At 29.2% G+C, this 15,323-nt stretch overlaps 1 protein-coding gene and 1 long non-coding RNA gene across 6 annotated transcripts; one reads left to right on the top strand and one right to left on the bottom strand.

Moving 5' to 3' along the window:
• Positions 1-397: 397 nt before the first annotated feature.
• Positions 398-2,593, bottom strand: LOC143206806 (uncharacterized). Its single transcript, XR_013008534.1, has 2 exons — positions 2,129-2,593; positions 398-2,072 (listed from the first exon to the last, which is right to left on the bottom strand). It is a non-coding gene; the product is annotated as an uncharacterized LOC143206806 (long non-coding RNA).
• A 1,512-nt stretch (positions 2,594-4,105) lies between these two features.
• Positions 4,106-15,043, top strand: Usp7 (Ubiquitin-specific protease 7). 5 transcript variants are annotated; one of them, XM_076419499.1, is made up of 19 exons: positions 4,106-4,602; positions 5,406-5,569; positions 5,628-5,870; positions 6,956-7,106; positions 7,462-7,730; positions 7,788-7,962; positions 8,017-8,209; positions 8,371-8,516; positions 8,568-8,749; positions 8,845-8,958; positions 9,016-9,194; positions 9,462-9,615; positions 9,670-9,891; positions 9,966-10,228; positions 10,290-10,580; positions 10,765-10,875; positions 13,030-13,160; positions 13,221-13,364; positions 13,521-15,043. In XM_076419499.1, exons 1-19 carry the CDS (start codon positions 4,515-4,517, stop codon positions 13,616-13,618), a joined length of 3,318 nt encoding a protein of 1,105 aa, XP_076275614.1. In that variant the 5' UTR covers positions 4,106-4,514; the 3' UTR covers positions 13,619-15,043. The 5 variants fall into 5 exon arrangements, with proteins under 5 accessions (XP_076275614.1, XP_076275615.1, XP_076275617.1 ...); XM_076419500.1 differs by having other exon boundaries at positions 13,221-13,368; positions 13,525-15,043; XM_076419502.1 differs by lacking the exon at positions 4,106-4,602 and adding an exon at positions 4,676-4,765 and having other exon boundaries at positions 5,382-5,569.
• The last annotated feature ends 280 nt before the right edge of the window (positions 15,044-15,323 follow it).

The following is a 15,323-nucleotide window of genomic DNA, read 5'->3' as shown; positions in this document are numbered from 1 at the left end:
TAATAGTGTTATATAACTAGCCTCTGTCGCGTTTTTTAACCACTTAACAACATGGTTTTTTAATCAAGGCATTAATAAAAATATAAGGTAAAATTTTGAATTGAATTGAAATGACTTTGATAATGGTCAAAGTAAATGTCAATAATGTCACAAATATTTTTCTGGTCAAACCAAACTTCCCAACAAACGTAATTGTTAGATTTGGTGTTTGCACTAGGGATCATTGTATTCTGAAAGTTTGGTATATCCTTCAAAGTGATAAAAATAATAATGGGTATACTTCTTTATAGGTGTAAAAATCGCAACAATGAACCAGCGACGCCAGTACCTAGGCTGGGTAAGACAGGATGTAGTGTTTTAATTACATTAAAAATATTTTTCTATAAATAAAAACACATTTTTTATATTTTAATACTATTTATTCACACGCTATTTAATAAGTTTGGAAAACCATACTATACGTTTTTTAAAAGTAATTATAATCAGATTGCAATTAAACACGACATAATAATGTAAATATGACAAAATGAATGACCTCAGTACGTTGCAATGTTGCCGCGCCAACGTAAAGTTTTGGCTTACAATGTTTGCCAGTTTATAGCCTGTAATTAGTATCAGTAACGTTTAAAATAATATTGAGACATTTGGCAACATAGTCCAGTAATACCAACTCGAATTGAATTTATAAGATCATTCGGTTATACGTTACGACGCATCAAACAACCGTCTATCTCTTTTTAACTAGGATAAAATGAGAGAAAAATCTGCTTCGGGTTAAAATTTAAATTTTTATAAACGGCAATTGGCAATATATTCGAGGTCATTTATAACGTACGCTGGCTTTTTTATTAAGTGGGCTACATATAGTTATATCATAGAGTAATATAAAGAGTGTTAACTTAATACAAATATAATTTTTAAAATTAATTTATTAAAATAAAATCCTATACAAATATACATAAGTGTAAATAATATAAATATATAAAAACAAAAAGCAAAAAAAAAAATGAACTCTATTCTAGGCAAAATTAAAATATCTATAATTCTTCTATAACACCTTCCCATATTTGTTTAGTGCCATCAATTTTATGGGATCTATTAGAGTTCTAACTTATCCTGATATATTGAAGGTAGACTTTAAATCCTTCCCTGTTGATATTACATTAACTTCATTAAACCAAAAATACAATCACACCTCATAATAACTTTTATAATTTGGTCTTGAAAATATTATGGATTAGACAGTTGAAACACTAAAAATGTATGTGTTTTTTTAAAGATATTTAGATTTTAGAGTATTTAATCTATGGAACTACTTAATATAGAATGTAGACAAATATTGCATGTTGTCTCTTTTTCAGAAGTTTTGTTAAATAGCCTGAAATAAGACTAAAATATAACATTAGACTCTTGTTTTTCTCAGAGCAAAGTTCTCTGGAACTGAAAATATAGACTCAACTGGTGATTTAACAACCTCAAGTGGTACTAGACCTCCCGTTTAAAAAGGATTATAAGTTATCTAACATGTTCATCTTCTTCACAATTTTCTCCGGGAGAATGATGTGAAAAAATTGAAGTGATGATGTGCCCTTTTAAAGATTTCTCAAACATACTAGGTGAAGGATGCTGTTTCTACCTCCATGACCTCTAATAGATCCAACAAAATTCTTTAAGCAATCTTGGTTAAGATATGTTAAACAAATGTAGTTATTTGTAAATTTAGACAAAATAGATTTCTTTAAGGTAATAGATCCCCTAAAAGTAGCAATTAAACTTTTAATTGATGGTACCGTAACAAATATTTTCTTAACAAGGCAATCAAATTTAAATATACAATAGCTCTACTATAAAATTATTGAACACCGATTGTTGTAAAAAGTTAAGGTATTACAAATATATTAGGGATATTTTACAATTAAAAGTAGTATTTATTACTACTAATTATCCAGTTATCTTAATTATTACCTTGTAAGACTTCTTTATGTAGACATCACACTGACAGTATACGAACAATTTAGTAGATTAACTGAATTTTATTACTACTAACATCTTCATAAGTAGGTTTTGATTTTCTGTAAACAAACAATATATAAACAGACATGTAGTAGATAGATAATTTTATATGTACCTGATAAAAACAATGTTGGATATGCATTTACCCTAATACCTGTTCGTGAAGAAAGGGTAATTCTAAATTTTTCACTAAAATGTCCGTGACAGACATCATGACGTTGATATATTTGCATTTTGGTTTATCCAGGTAACTTACTACTATTTACTAAATCAACACATTTTTGGAAAGGAGTGAGATCATTCTTTGGGAAACGATGTCTAATTTCCGTAGTAAATTTTTACCCTGGTACACTACATCTTTTACTACACTGACGCATTGTCATCAATTTTTATATTATTACTCCATAATAATTAATGTAAAAAAGAAAATATGCACAACGTAAAACGAAGATTTCTTGATCTAACCAAAAACACAAAAACCAAAACCTTCAAACAACAAACTAAAAAATGGATGCCCATAGAAAATGCTGACTTTATACAATTTGATCGACCAATCACGTTCCATCTTAGTAGCGGCACTAGGAATTTAAACTAGCCAATCACAATTTACGATCGCAGCGCTGCCAGTGATTGAACTAAACAAAACATTTCCCCAAGGTCGACTATACCGTGAAATTTCTACTTTTTCTATGGTCTCAGCAGAAAGGCGCTGAGAACGTCATTTCACTGAATTTCAATGGTTCGTTTAAATTACCATACAGGCACCTGTAATGAAAATATTTTATAAGGGGAGCGTTTCATTGGTCGACGGTTTCATACGTATCACGTGACGTCACATTCTACAAACCAATTAAATTTTAAATAATACCAAAATGTAATTTTTCAAAACCATTTATTAATATAAAATTCTGTATATATATATATATATATATATATATATATATATATATATATATATATATTATATTATATAAATATTATATAATATCAAAAAGCTAAAACATAAGAATATATATATATATATATATAATATAAAATTCTGTATATATATATATATATATATATGCTAAAACATAAGAATATATATATATATATATATATATATATATATATATATATATATATATATATATATAAAATAATGAAATATAAAAATATAAATAAAAAATAATTAAATGCTGCAATCTAATTGAAAATATAACATAACATATCTGGTTAAAATTGTCTCTAGCTCGTTCCCTTTTTTATATATTTTTAGTGCTTCAAATAAGATGTATTAAAGTTTCTATCTTATTGCTTCCTCATACTGAAAGCAAAGCAGCACAGCTGAAAGTCTGTGTCTGTTAATATTTTACCTACTTGTTAAAAAATTATAACATATGATATATTTCAAAGATACTGCTGCGCTCTTATCATAGTAAAATCGAGTTAAAAAGACAGCTTAAGCATCTATTAACAATATAATAAAACAAGCATGATAATCTCTTGTTTATAAAATCAAGCTCACCTTGTTGGTTTATATAGAGTCTGTGAATAACCTATATTTATAAATTATATATTAACAAAATATGTCTTTATAACACTATATGTGAAATTGTATATATTATAAACATAGCCAAATGTCTATTTTATTTTATTATGATAACAAACAATGAAAATCATTGAATAACAGCAAAAATTAGGGTTGTTATTTGAAATATATTTTTATTTTGATTTTTTTTCTAGAAATACGGGAAATTATCTTTTTTCTTCGATCGGCAGGTAATAATTTTAAAATATCGATATTTTGTTTTATTGTCCATTTTTTATCTCATCTCTTCAGAAAAAATATAATTAAAAAGCATCAACATTTTCTTCTGAAAATATTGTATTAATATTTTTAAATATCGATATTTTGCTCTTCTGACATAACTTGTTAGGATAGCTTAACGGTTTACAGCTAGTGCATATTAAGTTGCCTATAACAATTCTATATACCTATTTAATAGATAAAAAGAAATCTGTATTAACAGTTTCCTGTATTCGCAATAACACGGTGTCTGCTTTTTCTATCGTTAGATGTTCTGATAATGACAGCTGTCTGCAAAAATTTTACCTAAGTTTGAGCGGAAGACGAACCGCAGAAAATGCCTCCATTTTGTTTATTTTCTTATGTGAAAAGTGAAGTGTCGGCATCGCGAAATTGCAGAAATTAAGGTAGATCACTAGTTAGAGGTAGAAAACCCGATAGAAGACATAAATAACAAGCATATATATGTTTCTCGTGCGTTTCCCTCGCGTAGGGGGTGTAAAAAATAGCAGACATTGGGCGCATCGCGAGTAAGCACTTTGTCAAATTGACTACCACCGTCTCCGGCACAAAAAATAACAGTTCATACAACGGTAGCAACACCAGTTACCGCGTAGTTTCGGTAGAAAAATCATCTACTCTCAATTCAAGGAAAAGTAAAACCGTTTTCGGTAAGGACAAGACTGCGCCCCTTGTTTCACCTCCCCAAATAATGAACCACGTGACAGGACAGTATCGGAGGAACGAGGATAATCCTCAGAATAATCAAAACGAGGTGGAAGAAATGGACACTCAAGAAGGTAAGGGTAAAAATAAGGTAAAAAGTATCCCAACCTGCCATGACAATGTCGTTTTGGAATTGACGTTTAAATTTAGTTTGGTCTTGACGTTTGACAATTTTTACAACACAAGTTAAAGGACTACTCATATATCAGAACAATGGGCATTATGTAGTGGTTTTCGGTAAAGAAATTAATGATTTTTGTATGTTTGTGTTGATTTTATTATAGCATTACATATTCCAGATATTTTTAGTATTTGCACACGTTTAAACCTACGTTATGTCCTTAATTGTGTGGAAATATATATGCCAGTTTCATTTTCCATATTTAATTACCTCTAACATAATGTTTACTTCAGTGTTCAATATTAAATATTTAAAGGAATTCTTTGATTTAAATAATAATTGTTATTTGCCAGAATATTTGTAAGCATTATTTTAATTACAATAATTGGATTTAAATGGAAATATTTAGAATGAATCCAAACATTGTACTTAGTTTATTTATAACTCAGTTTGAATCAGCTGAGAATTTATATTTAGGTCATTTAGAAAAAAATGTGTCATTTTACTATCGAACTGCAAAATGTAGTTAATATATACACATCTGTACTTTATGGCAACCAGAAAGTTTTTATTAGTTTTCTAGGTTTATTGATTTAGTAATAGCAAGTACTTTTTTTCGGGTTTAACATAAAGATGTTTATTAATTTATAACACCGGCAGTAAAATATGTTCTTCATATATTTGATAATAAATTATATCAATCCAAACTAATGGATTTTTAATATCTGATAGTGAATAATATGGAATATATCACAGACACCGGAGGAGGTGAGATGGATCAGACCCAAAATGGAGAAGTGATCATTGGACCTCAACTAGATCCATCAAATATGGCTGTTCAAGATGCTGATATGGAAGAAGATGAGGCCAGAAGCGAAGCAACCTTTAAATACACAGTGAATAATTTCAGCAAATTAAAGGTAAGTGATTTTTGTTTAAATAAACAATATTTTACACATGAGCATTACCATTTTATAGGATTCGGTATTGTCTCCACCATGTTATGTTCGAAATCTTCCTTGGAAAATTATGGTAATGCCTAGAAGCAATCACAGTCAGGACCGGTCAAGCCAGAGGTCACTTGGATTCTTTTTACAATGTAATGGAGAAAGTGAATCGAGCTCCTGGTCCTGTTATGCGAATGCTGAGCTAAGACTATTATCGGTCAGGCCTGACATTGATATGTTTTCTAGAAAAATCCAGCATTTATTTTATTCAAAGGTAATTTACATTTTGTTTTAATTTACACATAATGCAAATGCATTTCTTTACGTGGAAATATTAGATTTTTCAATATACTGGATAAGGTTTCATCTTATATAATTTTTAAAGCATAATAATAAAGTATTTTAAACAGAGCTATTTTAAATTGAGTAGATATTGACTTGAATGACATGAAGAAACAATATATTTTAGATTTATTATTGATTTAATAGTAAAAATATATAAGTAATAAAATTATGTTAAGTAACAATTTACAACATTGACATGTTATTGACATTTTATGATATTAATTTAAAATAATATGTAATCAAGTCCATTAAGTAGTTCATCATTAAATAATATACCTAGTAGTAACTTAATGTATTTATTTAAATTAAAACTAACAATTAACAATATTTAAATATACTTTTAATATTTATTTATCTAATGTTTCAAGAGTATTAAGTTTATTACTATTTATGTATTCTTATTTCTGTTTTTGGAAAGTATAATGATAAGATTATCATTGTATAAGTACTATTTTGGAAGTAATTATAGTTTTCTCATCTTTTAATTTAGTTTGTGCAGAAAACATTTTATGTCTCAATCAAATGTCCCTATTTTGTGTTACATTTTATGGGCTTATCGAAAACGGTGCCCAACATATTATGTTGGTGCATATTAGATTTTAAAAATCGCTCATTTGAAAACTCATTTAACGTGAGTAATATATTTAACATATTTTAATCCTTGTTTATATACTTATTACCTGTAACTTATATTAGGTATCTAAATTTGAATATAGTAATCGTTTTATTCTCAGGTATATCGTTTAATAAAAATACATACAAAAATATACTAAAAATATAATAGCCCAATTTTTAATGAAATTTTGAGGTAAAAATAGCTTATTCAAGAAGATGAAACCACAAAAAATAGTAATTATAAATTTTTGACAAAACTTAATGGTACGCTAGCATAGCCATTTTCATGCGTTTTTCTTTTTATAAAAATTACTAAAATTATTTATAGGATCACAAACGTTAAAGATTTAAATTTAATTGTAATTTCTCTTAAAAATTTGATACATTTATATTTAATAGGAAAATGACTGGGGATTTTCCCACTTTATGGCCTGGAATGATGTATTGGATTCAGAAAAGGGTTACATAAAAGATGATGCAATAACATTAGAAGTGCATGTAGTAGCTGATGCACCTCATGGCGTGTCATGGGATAGTAAGAAGCATACAGGTAAGTGTGAGGCAAAAAATAATTTTTGTTAAATATATTTGATATATTATTTACTTTTTAAAAATGCTATAGTATATCATTTATAATTGTATTAACCATAATGGATGAAATACAAATCGTAGTCGCCTATGTTAGGCAACCATTTTGACAATTGAAGTGTAGAATCAGCGGATTTTAGTAGTTCTTGTTATATTGCTATGGTAATGTTTTCAATATTTATTGCAATATTTACGTTTAAAATATTGGTGTATTCATAACAGCATTAAACTATTAAATTAATAACTTGCTTATTTATGATAAATTTGATGATAAAATTTTAATTTGAACAATGAAATTAGTTGTGCATTTGTTTTAGGTTATGTTGGTCTAAAGAATCAAGGTGCAACTTGCTATATGAATTCGTTACTTCAAACCCTCTATTTCACTAATCAATTGCGAAAAGCAGTATATAAAATGCCGACAGAGTCCGATGATTCCACAAAATCTGTAGCGCTTGCGTTACAGCGGGTATTCCACGAGTTGCAATTTTCGGACAAGCCGGTCGGTACAAAGAAGCTGACAAAAAGTTTCGGTTGGGAAACTTTAGATTCCTTTATGCAGCATGATGTACAAGAATTTTTAAGAGTAATATCTTCTAGATCGCTTTGGAAAATACCACTTCTAATGTCACTTCTATTTTAGGTTTTATTAGATAAGCTAGAAAGTAAAATGAAAGGAACTTGCGTAGAAGGTACTGTTCCAAAATTATTTGAAGGAAAAATGTTATCATATATCAGATGCAAAAATGTAAATTATTCTAGTACGCGTTCAGAGACGTTTTATGATATTCAACTGAACATTAAAGGGAAGAAAAACAGTGAGTTAAAAGTATATATTTATTTACTATTTGTAATAATTTTTCATTTTACAGTTTTCGAGTCATTTAAAGATTATATAGCCAAGGAGACCCTTGATGGTGACAATAAATATGACGCTGGGGAGCATGGTTTGCAAGATGCCGAAAAGGGGGTGATTTTCTCATCTTTTCCTCCAGTATTGCATCTTCATCTAATGCGATTCCAATATGATCCTGTGACAGATTCATCTGTCAAATTCAATGATAGGTAAATTAGTTTAATACTTTCGTATGCATATAATTTATACGAAACATATAAATATATATGTATAAAAAATAGTATATTTAATCTGATTAATGTTATCTATAATATGAATTTGATAAAGGTAGGAGTTAGAGATAGTATACACCATTTTACTATTTTTACAGGTTTGAATTCTATGATAAAATTCAATTAGATGAATACTTACAAGAAAAAGATCCGAATGACCCTGCTAATTATACTTTACATGCAGTACTTGTACACAGTGGTGACAATCATGGAGGTCATTATGTTGTCTTTATCAATCCAAGAGGTAAATTTGAATTTTAAATTGATAATTTTTGAGCTCATTAACTTCCTATAGGTGATGCAAAATGGTGCAAATTTGATGATGATGTTGTCTCAAGATGTACTAAAGCAGAAGCAATTGAACATAACTATGGTGGCCACGACGAAGATCTGAATATGATGAACGTTAAACATTGTACAAATGCTTATATGTTGGTTTATATCAGAGATTCTGAATTACCAAATGTTCTGCAAGAGGTTAGATATTAACAATAATACATAACATGTTTAAATTTTGTATTGTTTTTTAAATAAGTGATTATTATATGACGCTAAAACAATTAACTTCATAGGTAACTGACGCTGACATACCGAGCGAATTAGCCGATCGATTAGCTGAAGAAAAGAGAATGGAACAAGTGAGACGAAAAGAAAGAAATGAAGCTCATTTATATATAACAATTCAGGTATATATCTATATATTGCCGTATTGTGCATACTGTTACTTATTGATCTATTATTAGGTGCTGTTAGAAGATCAGTTTGATGGGCATCAAGGGAACGACCTATACGATCCCGAACATGCTCAGTTCCGTATATTCAAAATACGTAAGATGGCATCGGTTGCAGATATGATGGAAATGCTGGCCGACGCCTTTAAGTATCCACCAGAGCATATCAGGCCTTGGCCATTTTCTCAGAGGTTGTAATGTTCTTAATTTTTTTATGCTGCGAATAATCCAAAAAGTGTCAAATTTTATATAAAAAATATTTACTCTATTAAATTTAAATAATTGTTTAAGATATTCTACATCTCTTTAGTTAAAATTTATATAAAACAGGATTATTTAATTCATAATTTTAGATATATATTTTACTTCTTATTTTTATTTATTCAATGGAAGTTGTTAAGCTTATCAAAATAATGGTTAGATTCTAAGTATATTAAACCTAAATATTTTCATTCCAGATCAAATCAAACAATTAGACCGGGCGTTCTGGATTTGGAAGCAGATTTACATAAGATGGTTATTGATGTAGCTGAAAATGCAAATCCCTGGAATATATTTCTGGAATTGCTACCACCAGATTCTGGGCAAACAAGTCTTCCAGCTTTTGATAAGGTAGAATACAGGAATCTATTTATTAAATAACAATTCATGCCCAATTTTTATTAGGAAGCTGATGTGATGCTGTTTTTTAAAATGTATGACCCTAAACAAAAGAAAATACATTATTGTGGCCACTCTTATGTACCTGTTACAAGCAAACTAAGTGATATTATTCCATTGCTCAATGAAAGAGCAGGTTTTGCTCCAGATACAGAATTGTTGCTGTATGAAGAAATTAGACCCAATATGATTGAGAAAATTACTAATTTCAATGAACCAATAGAAAAGGTATATATTATTATATATATTACTTGTGATTTCTAAATAAAATTTTTATTGTTTACACCAATTCGTAATTTTAGATATTGGAGGAATTAATGGATGGAGATATAATAATTTTCGAAAAAGATGAGGGCGATATAAATTCCGATTTACCAACTTGCGTTGATTATTACAAAGACCTATTTTACCGAGTCGAAGTTACTTTTGTTGATAAAACGATACCAAATGATCAAGGATTTACTATGGAATTATCTCAGAGAATGACATATGACCAATTTGCTAGAGCAGTAGCGCAACGAGTTGGTACTGATCCCTACTTATTACAATTTTTCAAAAGTCAAAGGTACATTATTTACATATTGAGTATATTGAGTTTAATTTTAAATATGTTTATTTTTATTTAGTTATAAAGATAGTCCTGGGCATCCATTGCGATGCACTTTCGATGGCACCTTGAAGGATTTGTTGGTGTATAGCAAGCCAAAGGTTCCAAAGAAAATTTTCTACCAGCAGCTAAGTATTAGAGTGAATGAATTAGAAAACAAAAAACAATTTAAGTGCGTTTATGTCGGTCCTAATATGAAGGAAGAAAAAGAGTTAATCCTATATCCTAATAAGAATGGTACAGTAGCTGATCTGTTGGAAGAAGCTAAAAAGCAAATTGAATTTAGTGAAGGTAGCACTGGTAAATTAAGGTATGATATGATTTCTAAAGTCACCAGGCTGATTTAATAAAAGCATAAGAAAGATTTGTTTGTATTTCAGAGCTTTTGAAAACCTTTAATTATAAAACATGTCATTATTGAACAGCCTTTTTTATATTCTTTTCAAGCAAGAATAATATAGAGTAATTAATATCACGCAATGTTTTATTTTTAGGTTGACTGAAGTTAATTGCAGCAAATTATCAATGGGCCCCAAAGAGGATACTTCATTAGAAAATTTAGGTACTGCAACAGCGAAAGTATATCGAATCGAGGAGATTCCACGGTAGGCATATTATATAATGGGTAATTTGGTATTTAAATTACCATTCACTTGATTTAGTGAGCTTGTACTTAGACTAATAGTAGCTGGCAGATTGTTATTAACAACTTAATTTTTCTATTTTTTAAATTTCCTCACGTTTCATGCTAGTTGTTATTTTTTTTTTTATAAAATACACCCCGTGCTAACCATTAAACCATGTTTTATTAACATTTTACTATGTATTGGTACTATGTCATATAGTAATATGTAGTTACATGTTGCTAATATTTAAAATAGCTTTTTATTTAATTTTTCTTTATCTCAATCTCTGTGTGTATATATGTGCCTTAATATTAATCAAATGACAGAACCATTTATACTTCAAATTCAAAAATTTTCAATATGATATGATATGCATTCAATGTGTTGCTACAAACTCCTTAATGGTTCTATTGTTCGCTAATGATAACGTTATATTCGCACTGCAGAGCTATGGTTTGAGAATTATTGAAGAAAGGATCAAAGTATTGACAACTGATTGATAGCGTGCTATTGTAAATCTAAACGAGATCCAGTTCGAGCACATGGATATGTTCAAGTATTTGGAATCAGTAATAATGGGGAGGAAAGTGGCATCTACCGCCAAATCCGCGAAACGACAGAAGCTTTTGCTCCTCTAAGATAATGTGTGTCTGGAAGAAAGGAATTATTAGGGACTAAAGACTAAAATCCATCTGTTTTGAATATGAGACAGAGACTTGAACACTGACACTAAGAGTCTGGCATTTGTAAGCTTGCAGTTTTTCAAATGCGATGCTTAAGATAAATTCTACATGTTTCCCTCCGAGATCTTATTGAATTGTAGTACTTCGTTTTTGATGCGACACTCAGTGCAAAATTGAGAAATAAACACAGAGGCGCAGATTACAACGGTTGAATAAAAAGAGTACAGCGAACAGCTCCGAAAATAACATGGACTAAGAACATAGAGAGCGATCGGAAAAATAGCATTTTGAGGCCAACCGCCAACTGTAGCAAGATTTAGTGAAGAATATTTGAAGTCTTGAAGCACTAACAGCAGAATATTAGTTGAGAAGTAGACACCCCATCCAAACGCTGGCTATGATTAAGTCTATTATTTATTCATGTCCGCATGCTGCCTTTCATGATGATACTGTGCGGATGTCATTAAAATTTTTCTGTGATGTGCACATTTTTCATCATTTAGTAGATTACTAATCCAGTAAAAAACTATTAGTCCAAAAAATTCTCATATCTAATAAAAAAAATTGTCACAATAATCATACTCATGTAGTATTATCTATTTTGTTGTATGCAATCGACATAAGGCTATTTATTTTAAGTCACAGCTTTCTCTAATACTGGATTGGTTCTTTTAAACGTACTGCTTGTTCTTATTTATCTTAAATAGACGAAAAAAGTCGAATGGACACGAAGACACATTTTAAACGCGTGTTACACACGCGCATATCTGAATGTATGCCAGTGATTTCAAAACAGCGGCGTTGACAACTTCAATTATATGTCAATCTGTGAGATTAAACGTTACCATATACTCTTCGTATAAAATTGGCGCAATTGTAAATAATTACCTTGTAAATATACACAGTCCTTTTGCTGCTGTAAATATTAATGGCTACTGATATTACATTAGCAATATGTCTTCCTGTTATTTATGCCGTAATTTCAGTTATTAATTCTGTTCTGATAAATTCGGTGATTATAATGTCAACGAATTTATAAACTTTTAGGTTACTTGTAGTGGCATTTTAACGAATTTTGTTTTAAATATTTCAAAGGAATGGATTAGGAATATGCTTTTGCTGCTAAGGGTGCATATCTGTTATATACAAACCAACAAAATTTTGTCATTTTTACAACTATATTTAGATTATTTAACAATCGCCATATTTAAATTTGTTTAATAATTAGTTTCAAATGACTGATAATTAGTGCATATAATGTGATAATTATTGAAGTCAATTTTTCATAAATGTATATTAGTAGATTATGAGAATGATTATTCCTTAATTAATTTTATTTGTATTCATATTTTAAAATGTATTAATTTGGATCTATGTAATAATTAAATAAAATTGTGTTATTTGCAAATAATAGAACTGCTAATATTAAGGGGTATGTAATTATTTTCAGTGATGAATTGGTCTTAACGGATGATGAAATGCTGATATCGTGCGCGCATTTCCACAAGGAGGTTTTCTCAACATTCGGTATTCCATTCCTCATAAAAGTAAAGGAAGGGGAACCATTCGCTAAAGTAAAAGGTAAATGCAATACAAACCTGTGAATATTATTTTGTTAACACTGACATCTTTTAATCGCAGAAAGGATACAAAAGAAACTGGCTGTGCCTGAAAAAGAGTGGGAGAAATTTAAGTTTGCAATAGTGTCGTTGGGTCGGCCACAAGTTATTCCTGAAGATGAATATACTGTTAGTTTAAGTGACTTCGGGATAATGCAGGCGCAAAGTTAGTACTACTTTAACATAGCATGTTTTTGATATGTATTGATTTAACATATTTACTGCTATTAATTTTAAAGCTTAAAATCATTATGTATATGTTAAGATATTACAAATATCTTTAAATTTCTTAACAATTTTGAACATGTTTATATTTTAATAGGTAGTTCAAGACCATGGCTTGGTCTTGATCACGTCAACAAGGCACCCAAACGGACCAGGTTCAACTATCTGGAGAAGGCCATCAAAATATACAACTGATATTAGACTGACAAAACCAGACAAGAACTTTGATATTTCAGTGACACTTAAAAAATAAAATCGTGGCTTTAACCAATGTTGCCAACCCAAATATATACCCTAAAAAAGTTTAAATGAATTTGTTACATAGATGGCTAAATCAGTTTTAGTTATCTCTTTGGAATAGTAATTGACAGATAAATGTTATGTATGCAACTGTCCTTTTTCTTTTGTTTTATTATTATAGTAAGTCGTCGTAAGTGCATTTAAAAAATAAAATATGAGTGGATCAGCGCCATATTGAAGAGTTTTCTTTATTCGTGCTTATATATACACTACTATTATGGTTGTGGTTTTGATTTTTAACATTGCAACAAACTTTTCAGTTTAAGCAAATCAGGATATTTGTCACTGAGCCACTCATCAGGCAACAAACAATGAGCGTACTTAACATATTAATTCAGAGTATATTAACACCTACACACACTATTCTGGGAGAGTAACTATTGAACTAACTGGAAGCTAAATTTTAAACGTTTTTTTTTTCATGTTGCTTATATATATTTATATATATATAAACTGAACAACTAATTGTTTTTTTTTGTTTTCGTAAGAGACGAGTCCCATCCGTCGTTCTTTATAACACCGTTTGTATATAATATTTATTGAGCTAGAAATTATATTTACGAAAATATTTAATTGTTAATTATGTTTCGATCTAATCGTGATGATGTTGATAGTGTTTTCTGTCAGGGGTTGTACTTTTTTTTATCTAACTTAAGTGTTGCTTTCTTAGCAAACTAGTTGGACGTTCTTGTATATGCTTTATTTTGTAATAATTCTGACTAAAGCAGTTGTTGAAAAATCCCTAGCAAAAAACATTGCCATCAGTGTCCAGTTATATTTTATATTATCGACCTGACAAGATATGTTTACATCTTTTTTATATAATAAAATGTTTTACGTTGCACAGAGACTTACTATGCTTGTTATTTTCTACGTCTATTTTTGTCAACAATATATCTACTTTATTTCAAGGTTTTGGATGTCTACTTCTTCTCCTCGATTGTTTTTGTAGCACCTTCTTTACTGTCGCGTTTTGGTGTAACGTGATTTATAGGAAGAGGTATTGCATTAACAATTAGCGCTCTCTGGCCTTATTACTGTATCAGAAATTTGAACAAGAACTTGAATTTGGTTTTATTTGATATCAAGTTTAGAATACAACTTGTTTTAAAATGTATAAATTTTTGTATGAAATTTGTATTTATTGCCGGTTTTGTATATTTCGTAAGATTCATTTACTTCAAATGATTGAGCTTAGATAAAGTACTGCAATATATTATTATATATCCATTGTATGTCCTTGATTTTTTGTGCCTAGATTCTATGTATAGATATTTCACTAAAACAATTGTCTTTAATAAAAACGATTATTTCATTCTTGTGTTTTAAACAAAAGAACAAAGACATAACCTTAAATTTTACCCATCCAATTACACTTTAAGCAACTTTTATAGGTATGATAGTTTTATCTTGCAAAATAGTAATAAGATTAAGTTTACCGTTATCATATAATATGGAAAACGGCGGGTAAAACAAAAAATACATTAGGTTAAATTGTTCTTGTTTTTATACGAAATGCGTCATTTTCTGATTAACTTTTTATTTACTTTAGATACTTTACACAATAATATTGATAGCTCATGAAATTATTATAAATGAT

Source organism: Rhynchophorus ferrugineus, unplaced genomic scaffold, assembly GCF_030347505.1.
Source record: "Rhynchophorus ferrugineus isolate W39M unplaced genomic scaffold, kcgeb_rfMv2 rfM1, whole genome shotgun sequence".
NCBI lineage: Eukaryota > Metazoa > Arthropoda > Insecta > Coleoptera > Curculionidae > Rhynchophorus > Rhynchophorus ferrugineus.
The sequence above is the reverse complement of the archived record's forward strand: the minus strand, read 5'-3'. Positions and strand labels throughout refer to the sequence as shown.

Bases quoted from the DNA above. Each gene is read 5' to 3' on its own strand.
- Usp7 (XM_076419499.1), top strand. From the start codon at position 4,515: ATGAACCACGTGACAGGACAGTATCGGAGGAACGAGGATAATCCTCAG. The intron at 5,871-6,955 runs GTAATTTACATT...TATATTTAATAG, and splicing joins AGCATTTATTTTATTCAAAG to GAAAATGACTGGGGATTTTC. The intron at 7,731-7,787 runs GTAATATCTTCT...CTTCTATTTTAG, and splicing joins ATGTACAAGAATTTTTAAGA to GTTTTATTAGATAAGCTAGA.